The sequence below is a fragment of the Nicotiana tomentosiformis genome, chromosome 5, assembly GCF_000390325.3.
Source record: "Nicotiana tomentosiformis chromosome 5, ASM39032v3, whole genome shotgun sequence".
Lineage (NCBI taxonomy): Eukaryota > Viridiplantae > Streptophyta > Magnoliopsida > Solanales > Solanaceae > Nicotiana > Nicotiana tomentosiformis.
This window is the reverse complement of record NC_090816.1, coordinates 112,817,453-112,829,926: the sequence shown is the minus strand read 5'-3', so window position 1 is coordinate 112,829,926 and position 12,474 is coordinate 112,817,453. Positions and strand designations below refer to the sequence as shown.

Genomic DNA, 12,474 nt, shown 5'->3' with positions numbered 1-12,474 from the left:
AGGATAAGTGATTTAATTTAAAGCGAACAATCTGAGAACAACAAATAATTGAATTAAAGGAAAACAAAATGATCAAACTAAACACGATGGTGAATTAAACTTGGCTTTACGATGAACATCGCAAGTTGGTCTCGATTAAGCCTACGAAATGAGCTCGGTTGCAATTGAATAAATAAGTAGTTGAAGAACCCTTTGAACAGTAACTAGAACATAAAACTTGACTTTATTCCTTTGATATGCGTGTCAACAGTGATGCTCAAAATAAAAAGGTTCTCACATTTATATAGTAGGGGAGTTTCAATCCTAGTACAAGTCTAAATAAAGTAAATATATATTTTTTTGGTAAACCGTGATAAGCCGTTGATACCGGGCGAGATTTGCGCCGTAATATCCTGTTAAGGCCGAATATTTCGGCCCCTCGTTTGTCCTTTCCAATTGTTTTTCCTATAGTCTCGGTCTTTTATTTTGTTCGAACTTGATTCTTCCCATATTCAGTTTTGTCCGATTTTTGGCGCACATTCATCCTCCCCGAGCTCTGATCTGTGGGAGCCCTCAGCTTTACCCGAGGTTATATTGGACCACGTTGTCCTCTCGTTTCTTCACCCGGACATCGGGGGTAACTCTTATTCCCGATTTTATCCGTACACACATATTCAGGGATCAAATTTGTTCTTCCAATGTTCCTTAGCATAATAATTGAAACTTGCACAAAAAGAGAATTCAAATGCATTATGTGGAATTTTGGATTAGCTATTAAGTTCTAGTACTCCGTCCGGCCATACTAAGTGACATTTTGACCCTTTTATTTTGGTTCAAAATAAGTGTCATTTTTACATAATCAATAATGAATTAACTTTAATTTTTTAAATTTGCCCTTATTTACATATCCCAACATGTCAAATTAACAATATACAAATTTTAATTAAGTTTAATTTAGTCCAAAGACTTGTTTTTTTTAGGAGTTAGTATTTTCTTAAAGGATGTGCCAAAGACCAAAAACTCACTTATTGTGGACCGGATGGAGTAGTATTTTTCTAGTTTCTTTTTATTACTATTATTTAGATATATTATCTTATCTTTTGTTTTTATTTTATTTTATCAAATAATGATGATATAAGTTGAGCTTGAAAAAAGAATGAGGATTTATATTGCCGATTCTAACTTGTTTGGGGACTGGGGCATAATTATTGTTGTTGTATTTTTCTCGTCTCTTTGTTTTGAAGATATTTGTTATATGTCTCATAAGAGTAGGTAATAAATAGGTCCATGGAATTCCTTGTATTGATTTCGGGAAAGAAAAGGTTGATATTTATATCGTAAAGATTTGCTCTTAGCAACTCCTCACCAGTTTTTCTGATTGTGTCAAAATTAATGAAAATCTGCAAATAACAAAGATGTTCATAGTTGCAAATGCTATACTTTTATTTGTATCCGCCAGTCTGTTTAAACAAAATGATTTTTTTTTGTTCAAATGGAATGTACATTAATTGAGTAGGAAGGTGCATCTATGCTTTAAGAAGAATTTTTTTTAACTAATAGGAGTAGGCTAAAACTTTTGAATTATCATACTAATTATTCAACAATGCCAAATAACATGGAAAAGAAAAGTAAAGGAAAATGTGTTTGTATGCTGTTATACCAATATAGTTAGTCGTATTATTTTCCTTTAACAAAGACATGGACTTAAATACATCCTTAGTCATGCATTTAATGTTGATAAACGACATATCTAATCCTTTGAAAAGGATGTGTAACCACCTATGACTTTCTTTAATTTGTGGAGCAAAATACAAAATTGGTCGGTTGAAACTAATTGTATTTTTTTGTCAAAAAGTATATAAAATATTATATATTTTTTATATATGTATATTATATAGAAAAATATATATTTTATTGGCTATTATTTTTGGGAACAACTAAAAATATATATTTCTCTAATTTATAGCTTGTTTCACCGAGCTTCTCCAATCCAAAAAAAAAGTTTTTTTTTTTCCAAAGTTGAAGTGATTGGCCAAGCTTTTGGAAGGAAAAAAAGCGTTTTTGAGGAGAAGCAGAAGCAGTTTTGGAAAAGCAGAATAAAAAAGTTTCTCTCCAAGAACATTTTTTTTAAAAATACTTTTGAAAAAAAATACACTTAGAAGCAGTTTTTAAAAGTTTGACCAAACACGAATTGTTGCTCAGAAGTAATTTTTAAATTAATTAGTCAAACACAAGCTGCTATATTTTTTTAAAAAAAAACTTTTCAAAATAAACTGATTTTTGCAATATGGCCATTTTTGTGCAAACCAAATGCTAAGACAGAATCATAAGTAGAATTCTCATTTTTGTGCAGTGCTCTCCAGATTTCAAAAGAAATTAATATCCTCTGAGATTATGTCCACTTAGGACCAATAGGCATCTGCAAATTTTGTATGCCAATAAATGCAAACCCACCAAATCGGAAAATTACTAATATGCACACTTGCCAATAAATGCCTATTGCAAAATATCATATCAAACGGATAATATTTCTTGAAAGGGGGTGGTGAAATTTCTCTTTCATCTCAACCCTATTAGAGGAAATGTTTTTCAGCTTTTAAAAAATCGAGAAAATATGATCGTTTGGTTGTAAAATTCCTCTGAAAAAAACTAGAAAAATAAACGCATGAAATTCAATTTTAATCTTTTTAGGGATATCATTTCAAATGTTTATTTGTGCCAATTTAAAAGAAATTTATATTATATTTTAAAATTTTGGAAGTTTAAATAAAAAATGCTCATTCATTTGAGAATTAAAGATCGATTTTTTGTGCATGATGTTTCAATTAGTAAGTCGTCAAATAGGTAATATCCTAGAGATATTTATTTCTTTTCATTATTACATTCAAGAATGCAGTATACAAAGCAACTCCTCACTGAACAAGAAAATATCATTTTTAATGGTACTCCGTCCGGGGACCATTATACTTTTTATTTTGATTCAAAATAAGTGTTCATTTACCTAATCAAGAATGAATTAATTTTAATTTTTTAAAATTTACCCTTATTTACATATTCCAATATGTCAAGGTAATAATTAATTAAGGTTAATTTAGTGAATATATCTTTTTTTTCTAGGAGTTCGTATTTTCTTAATGGGTGTGCCAAAGATAAAATGATCACTTATTGTGGACCAACAAGAATTCAAACAAAGAGAAAATATCATCACCAGCTTTGCATTTATTGGTATACAACTTTTTAAGTTGAAGCAAGAACAAAAAATAATCTTATTGTGTAGTCCTAACAAAAATGGAAGAGTCTTATCTGAATTCCAAATGGTTAGTACTATCATACTTCCATTGCTCAATTCTTGTTATGTCTATGGCTGTCTCAGGCTTGGATTTTAAAGCTGATCAACAAGTTTTGTTAGACTTCAAAGTTAGAATAACAAATGATCCATTCCAAGTAATGGCTTCTTGGAATAATTCTCTCCATTACTGCAATTGGACAGGCATAACATGCAACCCCTCCATTGAAAGAGTCATGATTCTTGACTTGAGATCACAAAAACTCGTTGGCTCTATACCGTCTTCTATTGGGAATCTCACGTTCCTCACATCGATAAATCTTAGAAATAATAGCTTCTACGGTGAAATCCCAATGGAAATTGGCAACCTCCTTCAGCTGCAACATCTCAATCTCACTTGGAATTCTTTCTCTGGAACCATTCCTTCTAATCTGACTTACTGTAAACAACTTAGATCACTTGCTCTAGAATATAATAGGCTTGTTGGTAAAATACCTGATCAACTCAATTCACTTTCAAAGTTGAATTATTTAGGATTTGGAAGCAACAATCTTACTGGAAGAATCCCATCTTGGATTGGAAACTTTTCGTCGCTTCGTGGTCTTTCCCTTGCCATTAACAATCTTCAAGGACCAATACCTCAAGATATTGGCCGTTTGTCAAACTTGCAAATCTTCCAAGTTTATGGAAATCAGTTGAATGGTACAATTCCTCAATCTGTTCTCAATATCTCCTCTGTTTACTATTTCTCTGTTACTCAAAACTTGCTGTATGGAGAGCTTCCATCAGATATAGGCCTAACTCTTCCAAATCTTGAGGTGTTTGCTGCTGCTGTGAACAACTTCACAGGATCGATTCCCGTTTCATTGTCAAATGCTTCAAAACTTAGTGTTATTGAATTGTCTCAAAATAAGCTCACTGGAAATGTTCCTACAAGTTTAGGACAATTGCAGTGGTTGTACAGGATCAACTTTGAGATCAATAGTCTTGGGAGCAACAGGAATGAGGATTTGAGGTTTCTTGATTTCTTAGTTAACTGTACAAGTCTTGAAGTTTTAAGCTTTGAGGACAATTTCTTGGGCGGAGAACTGCTTAAAACCATCGGTAACCTTTCCACGAGACTTGAAATATTTGGTCTTGGTTATAATAGGATAGTTGGTTCTGTTCCTGCTGAACTAGGAAACCTTGTCAATTTGACACGTTTATCGCTTGATAATAACAACTTCAGAGGCAGTGTTCCTGAGTCTTTAGGTAAGCTTCGACGCCTACAAGGACTGGAGTTGAATGGAAACAAGTTTTCAGGAATGATTCCGTCTTCTTTTGGTAACTTGACATTTCTAACAACCTTACACATTGAGGATAATGAACTAGAAGGGAACATACCTCCGGAGCTCGGACAGTGTACCAGTTTATCAGTACTAAACCTTACTGGAAATAATCTTGTTGGTTCCATACCAAAGGAGCTTGCAGGTCTTCTTTCACTTTCAATTTCTTTGGCCTTAGCGAACAATTCTTTGACCGGTTCCTTGCCAGCTGAAATGGGAAAGTTGATAAATCTCAAGGAAATGGATATTTCACATAACAAATTATCAGGTGAAATTCCAAGCACACTCAGCAGCTGTGTCAGTTTAGACCGCTTCATCGCGAATAATAACCTGTTTCGAGGAAGAATTCCTGAATCCTTGAAAGGATTAAGAGGTTTAGAAGAAATTGATTTGTCACACAACAACATCTCAGGAGGAATACCAGAGTTTCTTGGGAAACTTCCATATCTTAGGAAGCTTGATCTTTCATTCAATGAACTTGAAGGCAAAGTACCAAACGAAGGGATCTTTGCGAATGAAAGTGCAGTTTCAATTTCAGGGAATCATAAAGTATGTGGAGGTCCTCCAAACTACAATTTTCCTGCATGCCCTAGACAAAAAGATCCAGCATCAAAGAAACACATTCATTCAAGGACAAAAGTAGCGATTATTATTTCAGTTATAATTTTATTTCTACTTTTGTGTTCTTTTGCTGCTTGCTATATAATAATTAGGAACTCGAAAAAGGGAGATCTAAGTGCACAGTTCTCAAAAGAAAGGCAATCTGAACATTTTGATGATGACGAACCAACTTTAGCCAATGATCCATTTTTGGTAGCAAAAATAACTTACCAAGATATATTTAAGACAACCAATGGATTTTCCGAGGATAATCTGGTTGGTACTGGAAGTTTTGGTTCTGTATACAAAGGACAGTTTCAAGTTTTTGATAAAGTTATGGCAGTGAAAGTATTGAACCTACAACAAAGAGGTGCTTTGAAAAGCTTTTTGGATGAATGTAGAGCTCTGAAAAGTATAAGGCATCGTAATCTCCTTAAGATCGTAGCTGCTTGTTCAAGCATCGATTACAAAGGTAATGACTTCAAATGCATAGTATTTGAATTCATGGCGAATGGAAGCCTAGATAATTGGCTGCACTCAAAAAGTGATGAGCAATACCTCAACATTATCCAAAGGCTAAACATAGCAATAGATGTTGCTTCAGCACTTGATTATCTCCACAACAATTGCCAAGTACCAATTGTTCACTGTGATTTAAAACCGAGCAACATTCTACTTGATGAAGAGATGACTGCCCATGTTGGTGATTTTGGATTGGCAAAATTCCTCCTCAAGTCAAATGAATCGTGGAATAAACAGACTTCTATTGCACTAAAGGGTTCTATAGGTTATATCCCACCAGGTATGTCACTAATCCATTTTGCATAATGGCTATTTCCCTTAATTCAGAGGCGGATCCAGGATTTAAGTTCTATGGATTCAACCTTTTAGATTCTTAACGTTGAACCTATACACGTTATATTTTTAAAGTTATGGGTACATATCTACTATTTATTATAATTTTAGTAGATTTTTACACAATTTCATACCCCGTGTCGAAAATACTGGGTTCAGATGAACCTGGTACCTTCATGTTGCATCCACCCCTGTCCCTTATCAGGTGTCCTAACATGTAAAATGAAATGCTTGTGTACCTCAACCTTATATATGTCTTTCCGATGCTCACAGTATTTAATGAAAAAATAAAAAAGTAAAAACTCTCAATGTCCCAACATGTCATTATCTTGCAGAATATGGATCAGGTGTAAACTTGTCCACTCTTGGAGATGTTTATAGCTATGGCATCATGTTGCTAGAGTTGTTCACTGGTAGAAGGCCGACCGATGTAATATTCAAAGATGGCCTGAATATTCACCAATATGTCAAAACCACTTTGCCTGGAGATGTTATGGAGATTGCTGATCCAGCATTGCGTTTAGCATATGAAGAAAACAGCAAAAATGAGGACAATGCGAGTGATTTGGAAGAAAAGGCAGTACTTCAAGATGATGAGCACATATCCCAGCTAAATGCCAGCACTATGATAGAAGGATGCTTGGTTTCAATCTTGCAAATTGGACTTTTATGTTCTAGCTCATCGCCAAGAGATCGGATGCCAATAAGAATAGCTTTGGACAAGATTCATACAATCAAGAATTTATATCTACAGTCTAAGAGGAGAAATAACAGTACTAAATAGATCAGATGGTAAGTAAGCTAATCAAGGTATTATCTTCAGAATTGTATTGATGGAGGCTAGTATGCACAGAACTACATGTAATAACTCCAGGGAACAATTTTATACAGCACACCCCTAAAACAGTATGTTAAAGTTTGTGAAACCTATAATATGGCACAGAATGCCCCAAGAGGTTTTCAACTCCATAATACTCGTAAAGTCAGTTGTATATACATTGCAACAAAGAAGAATTGAAATTGCAATACTTTAGTTTCTCCTAGCCAAGTCTTTATGTTATTCAAAATAGGTTATATTTTCAGCAAAGTTAAATGCTGGATAAAAAGGTGACCGATATGAAATGGAAAACTCAAGCCATCATCATAGATCATCTCGAGCTAACATCACGTGGCTGTACTAGAATGCAGAAACCGCATTAGGAAGTCAGTGAGATCTGTAATTGAATCTTCGATTCAGTTCAATGAGTGAGAATACATTTACTTCTTTTTCTAATCTACCTTCCTTAGGCATCATGCATTACCAATTCCATTTGTTTAACCTCGGCTAAACTAACTAGCATTAGGCCAAATAAGACCTTGAGGCCATTGTATATCCAAGTCTTATCAGAAATGTCATCCAAGGGAAGTTTGCAATGCCACACTCTCCATGAGAAATAAATGATTTGAACTGACGAGTAAAATGTGTTAGAAAAATAGTGGATATGATATCTCAAAAGGAAGTGTCCAAATTCATATTTTCTGAAAGTGTCTAGATTCATTTTATTGGACATTTTGAAGAATGATCAAGTACATTTTCCATAAGATTTACAACAAAATGTTCAATCTGCAAAGGTAATAGCTCATATGAGAGCAAGCAAAACAGCTCCGCTAATCACCTGGCCTCGAGTTCTTCACCAGAAATATCAAGGTAGACGAAATGATGTAAAATTTTGCCAGTTACTAGTAACAGAACGACTGGAAGAGCCTTCAAATCTCAAGCTCCTGAAACCAAGGAAAGACTACGATCAACAAGAAGAAAAAAGGGATAAATTTCAGAATAAGAGAAATACAACAGAAATCCATCAATGAGGTTGTCCTAAGAATTTCTCAAATAAGCTAAATGACTCATGCTTAGCAGACTTTAGAGTGTGCTTTTATGGATATGCTAAACCAGTAGACATTACTCAACTTAGTTTGAAAGGAGACTATATTAGGCAAGATTTAACTTCTAAATGTTGTTTTTGAGCATCTTGATACTTTCTTTAGAAAACAATCAACTCTCAGTTTTGACAAATCACAGTTGAAAACAAAGTTAGTAGAACAAATTTACCCGCTGGTTGAGCTTTGAATTGCATGAGAAGCGAGGAGAATGTCTCTAATTAGTTGCAGTTCCTTGACAACATCCCCAATATCCATCCTTTCTCTTGGAGATTCAACTGAACATTCAACTCCAATCTTTATTATTGAGATCAAGCATTCCCGTGCTTGTTTCACGCTAGAATCATCTGGATCGATAATGCCTACCTCTTCGTCTTGTCCTTCTCTACTGCTTCTCCTAGGTAGAAGCTTAGGGTCAACTATTTGATCATTTATTTCAGGTAACGCCATCTTAGCAAAATTATGAAGAGTCAGTCCATCTTTGAACATGTTGTCGGTAGGTCTCTTTCCAGTAAACATCTCTAGCAAGAGGATCCCGTAGCTGTAAACATCACCAAATGGAGAAGCCTTACCTCCCATGCTGTACTCTGCTCACATAAGAAAAGAGAAAAAAGAATAATTACATTTTCGGGCAGCCCTAAAAAAAATAGCCGGCGAAAGTATATGTTTGTATATTAAGTATAAATATACATATAGTGTACAAAAATTTATATATTGTGTACGAAATCAGTGTATATCTTTTGTATCTTTGGGTTAGCGCACATAATTAATTTGGCAGATGGGCCAAAAATGAAAAAAGATCCAAGAAAAAGGGAAAGGAAAAAATGAAGCACCTTTGCAGAAGCACTTAAAATTTGTAAAAGTCAATCTTAAAACTCTCTCTCATATCTCAAGAAGATCAAGTATATATACTACTTTGAGAATGAATTTTTTCTTTTTGGAGAATGTCAAGTATATATACTACTTTGATACACCGTTTAACAGGAATCATAATAAAAAATATATTTCACAAGAATCATTATAAAGATCTATATCAACTGTGAAGAATCTTGAAACCGTGTGTAATGGAATCAGCAGGAACCTATCTAATTGGTTAAACAATGTTACCTGGTGCAGCATATCCAATTGTCCCCCTCATTCCAATTGAACTACTCTGATTAGGATGATATTTGCTCATGGCTTCTGAGAAGAACTTTGCCAATCCAAAATCAGCTACATGTGCAGTCATGTCATTGTCGAGAAGGATGTTGTCCGGTTTCAGATCACAGTGCACGATTGGCTTGTGGCAATGGTGATGAAGATATTCCAGTGCACAAGCAACATCAATAGCAATGTTTAGTCTTTCGACTAGACCTAGGATCCTCACCTCATTATTTGAGGCATCGGCTTCTGGAGTAGGATGCAGCCAACTCTCCAAGCTCCCATTGGGCATGTACTCATACACCAAAGCTTTAAACGGATTACCTTCAAAATCAAAAGTTGAACAGGCAGAATAAATCTTTACAAGATTTCGATGCCTAATGTGTCTCAGGGCCTCACACTCAGACATGAAGCTCTTAAAAGCCCCTTGTTGGTCAATGTTAATCACTTTCACCGCAACCAATCTTTCACCTGGATCAAGTACCCCTTTGTAAACAGAACTAAAGCTACCATTCCCAATCAAATTAGCAGAAGAGAATCCATTTGTTGCTCTAAATAAGCTCTCATAAGTAACTCTCAAAGGAAACCCCCTTGTAGGTGAAGATATTAAAGACGACTCTTTCCTTGCCTTTCTTAACCGAAAGATTATGACTAAAGACATTATCAAGACCAGTGCTAGAAGTCCAGAAAGTAGAGGGATCATTAACTTAATGCTGCTGGATTTATCTCTTCCCTTAGGTTCAGTGTTTGGACATGTTGGCAACTTCAATTCTGGTATACCTCCGCAAAGGTTCTTATTCCCAGATATGGAGATTGCAGTTGCATTACTGAAAACCCCTTCGGTTGGCAACTGACCCTCGAACTGGTTGAAAGACAAATTCAAGTTTTTTAGAGAAATCTGCTGCAGAAATCTTGGAATTTGGCCGGAGAAATTGTTGCGAGAAAGATCCAACTTCTCAAGACCTCTCAAAGAACTAAGAGATGAAGGAATTGTACCTTCAAAAAAGTTGCCAGCTAAAATAAGGCTCTCTAAAGTTACACACTTACCTATGCTACTTGGAATTTTCCCCGACAACATGTTATTAGAAACATCTAATTTCCCAAGATTGTTTAGCGCTCCAATTTCCATTGGCAAAGGACCAGACAATTGATTGTCAGAAAGATTAAGAGAAACTGTTAAGGACGACAAACTCATAACTCCATTTGGTATGTTACCACTTAGATGATTCTGAGAAAGGTCTAAATCTTGCAAGTATTGAAAGTTGCCAAAACTAAGGGGAATGTTACCAGTTAACTCATTCTTTTCAAGATGAAGTGAATATAATCTAGTCATGTTAGATATAGAAGATGGAATACTTCCCGAAAACTTGTTTTCAGATAAATTAACTAACTGCAGCATACGAAGATCGCCAACAACTTCAGGAATGCTACCAGAAAAATTATTCTTTTGCAATTGCAATTCAGTCAAGTTAACAAGATTTCCTATTCCTGAATGAATACTTCCAAAAAGTTGATTACCTCCCAATCTTAGTGACAGAAGATTTGTCGATAAATTTGCAATAGAATCAGGTAGCACACCTCCAAATTTGCAACCACTCAAATCCAGTACTTTCAAGTTTCTGCATCCACTCAAAGAATCGAAAAAACTCAAGTCATCACCTTCTCCATTTCCAATGGAATTTGATGCAAGAATCAGCCACCAAAGATTCGATAATCCCCAAAAATCAATCGACACTTTGCCACTGAAATTGCTACCATTTGCATCAAATTCAACAAGATTTGAAGCATTAGATAATGATTTAGGAAGGCGACCAGTAAACCAATTATGACCAATATTCAGAACTTTTAAATTGGGAAGACTAAAACCCAAGTCTGGTGGCAAAGTTCCATATAACTGATTATATGGAACTGTGAATATTTCAAGAGATGAGAGATTGAAAATAGAAGCAGGCACCACACCAGATAACTTGTTTATACCTAAACCAAGAAAATTCAAAGTCTTCAATTGGCCAAGAGAACTAGGAATAGTTCCATCTAAATTGTTAGCTGCTAAAGAAAGGGATTTGATTGAGGAAAGATTACCAAAGGTTTCTGGGATTGATCCACTGAGGTTGTTGTAATGAACTTGGAATCTTTCAAGCTTTTGCAATGAACCAAGCTGAAATGGAATGTTTCCAAACAATTGGTTCCAACCAAAACGAAGTATAACAAGATTCGAACAACGAGAAAGATTCATCGGTATCTCTCCAGAAAATGAGTTATTAGTCAAATTAAGATGTTGAAGCCTGAACAAACCTCCAACTTGTGGTGGGATTTTTCCATGGAAATTGTTGAGCTCAAGATTAAGACCAGTGAGAAAAGTAAGATTTCCTATGTAAGGTGACAATGTACCTACTAAGTCAAGTGATGTCAAGTTCAGATTAGTGACTCTTTTGTGAAGATGGCCACAAGTGATACCTGTCCAGCTACAGAAATGGACTGAATCATTCCATGTGGTGAAAATACCATAAGGGTCTTTAGTTATCTCTGCTTTAATGGCAAGTAAGGCTTGAAAATCAGTTTCATTACCACTGTGTAATTTAAAGGCAAAGGTGAACATGCATGGTAAGAGAGTTAGATAGAAAACATAAGAACAGAATGGCATTGGAATCTTGAATTGGAGAGAAGACACCATAGTTTCTAGCAGAAAAACCAGTTATACAGACAATGCACTCAAGAATGAGGTAGCTAGCTTGTTTTTATTCTGTGCTTTTTTGGAGGGAATAGTCATGTGAAAGTTCCTTTTCTTTTCTTTTTATCCCCTTTCCTTAGTTATTTACTTAGCATTAATTATAAATATCTTTTCTTTTTCATTCTTGGACTAAGAACAGAGAAAGGTAGGGTAGCACGGTGCACTAAGCTTTTGCGATGCGCCGGGTACAGAAAGGGCCGTTCCACAAGGATCTATTGCACGTAGTTTTACCATGCATTCCTGCAAGAGAATGTTTCCAAAGCTCAAACCTGTGATCTCCTAGTCACATGGCAACAACTTTATCCGGTATGCCAAGGCTCCCATTCTAATCCTTTCTACATCAGTATTAATATGAATTCTTGATGAGCCATGATGCATTGGAAGTTTACATACATTTGACCAAACAGCAAGCCATGATGCATTGGAAGTTTACATACATTTGACCAAACAGCAAGTCAATGAAATTGGTCCTTTTTTCCTAATTTGAGTGCAACAATTTCTGACCATTCTAAACTCTGTTAAACTCTGTCCTCTCAAGTTATTGGTCAAAGTATTCTATTAAATGGCATAAAAAGAGAACACATTGCACCATTTTTGAGATTGTAGAGACAAGAGAAGTTGCATTTTTTCTTTTCCTAGTA

At 35.1% G+C, this 12,474-nt stretch overlaps 2 protein-coding genes across 2 annotated transcripts; one reads left to right on the top strand and one right to left on the bottom strand.

Annotated features, from left to right (window-relative positions):
• Positions 1-3,180: 3,180 nt before the first annotated feature.
• On the top strand, positions 3,181-7,088 carry LOC104111046 (probable LRR receptor-like serine/threonine-protein kinase At3g47570). The gene is made up of 2 exons (XM_009620645.4): positions 3,181-5,992; positions 6,381-7,088. The coding sequence occupies exons 1-2, from the start codon at positions 3,268-3,270 to the stop codon at positions 6,827-6,829; spliced, it is 3,174 nt and encodes a 1,057-aa protein (XP_009618940.1). The 5' UTR covers positions 3,181-3,267; the 3' UTR covers positions 6,830-7,088.
• Positions 7,089-7,509: 421 nt separating this feature from the next.
• On the bottom strand, positions 7,510-11,892 carry LOC104111047 (putative receptor-like protein kinase At3g47110). The gene is made up of 3 exons (XM_009620646.4): positions 9,070-11,892; positions 8,135-8,549; positions 7,510-7,806 (listed from the first exon to the last, which is right to left on the bottom strand). Exons 1-3 carry the CDS (start codon positions 11,774-11,776, stop codon positions 7,728-7,730), a joined length of 3,201 nt encoding a protein of 1,066 aa, XP_009618941.1. The 5' UTR covers positions 11,777-11,892; the 3' UTR covers positions 7,510-7,727.
• Positions 11,893-12,474: the final 582 nt, after the last annotated feature.

Coding starts and splice junctions, on each gene's coding strand:
- LOC104111046 (XM_009620645.4), top strand. CDS start 3,268: ATGGAAGAGTCTTATCTGAATTCCAAATGGTTAGTACTATCATACTTC. Junction 5,993..6,380: donor TATAGGTTATATCCCACCAG/GTATGTCACTAA, acceptor ATTATCTTGCAG/AATATGGATCAGGTGTAAAC.
- LOC104111047 (XM_009620646.4), bottom strand. CDS start 11,776: ATGGTGTCTTCTCTCCAATTCAAGATTCCAATGCCATTCTGTTCTTAT. Junction 8,550..9,069: donor AATTGGATATGCTGCACCAG/GTAACATTGTTT, acceptor TTATGTGAGCAG/AGTACAGCATGGGAGGTAAG. Junction 7,807..8,134: donor ATTCAAAGCTCAACCAGCGG/GTAAATTTGTTC, acceptor CCTTGGTTTCAG/GAGCTTGAGATTTGAAGGCT.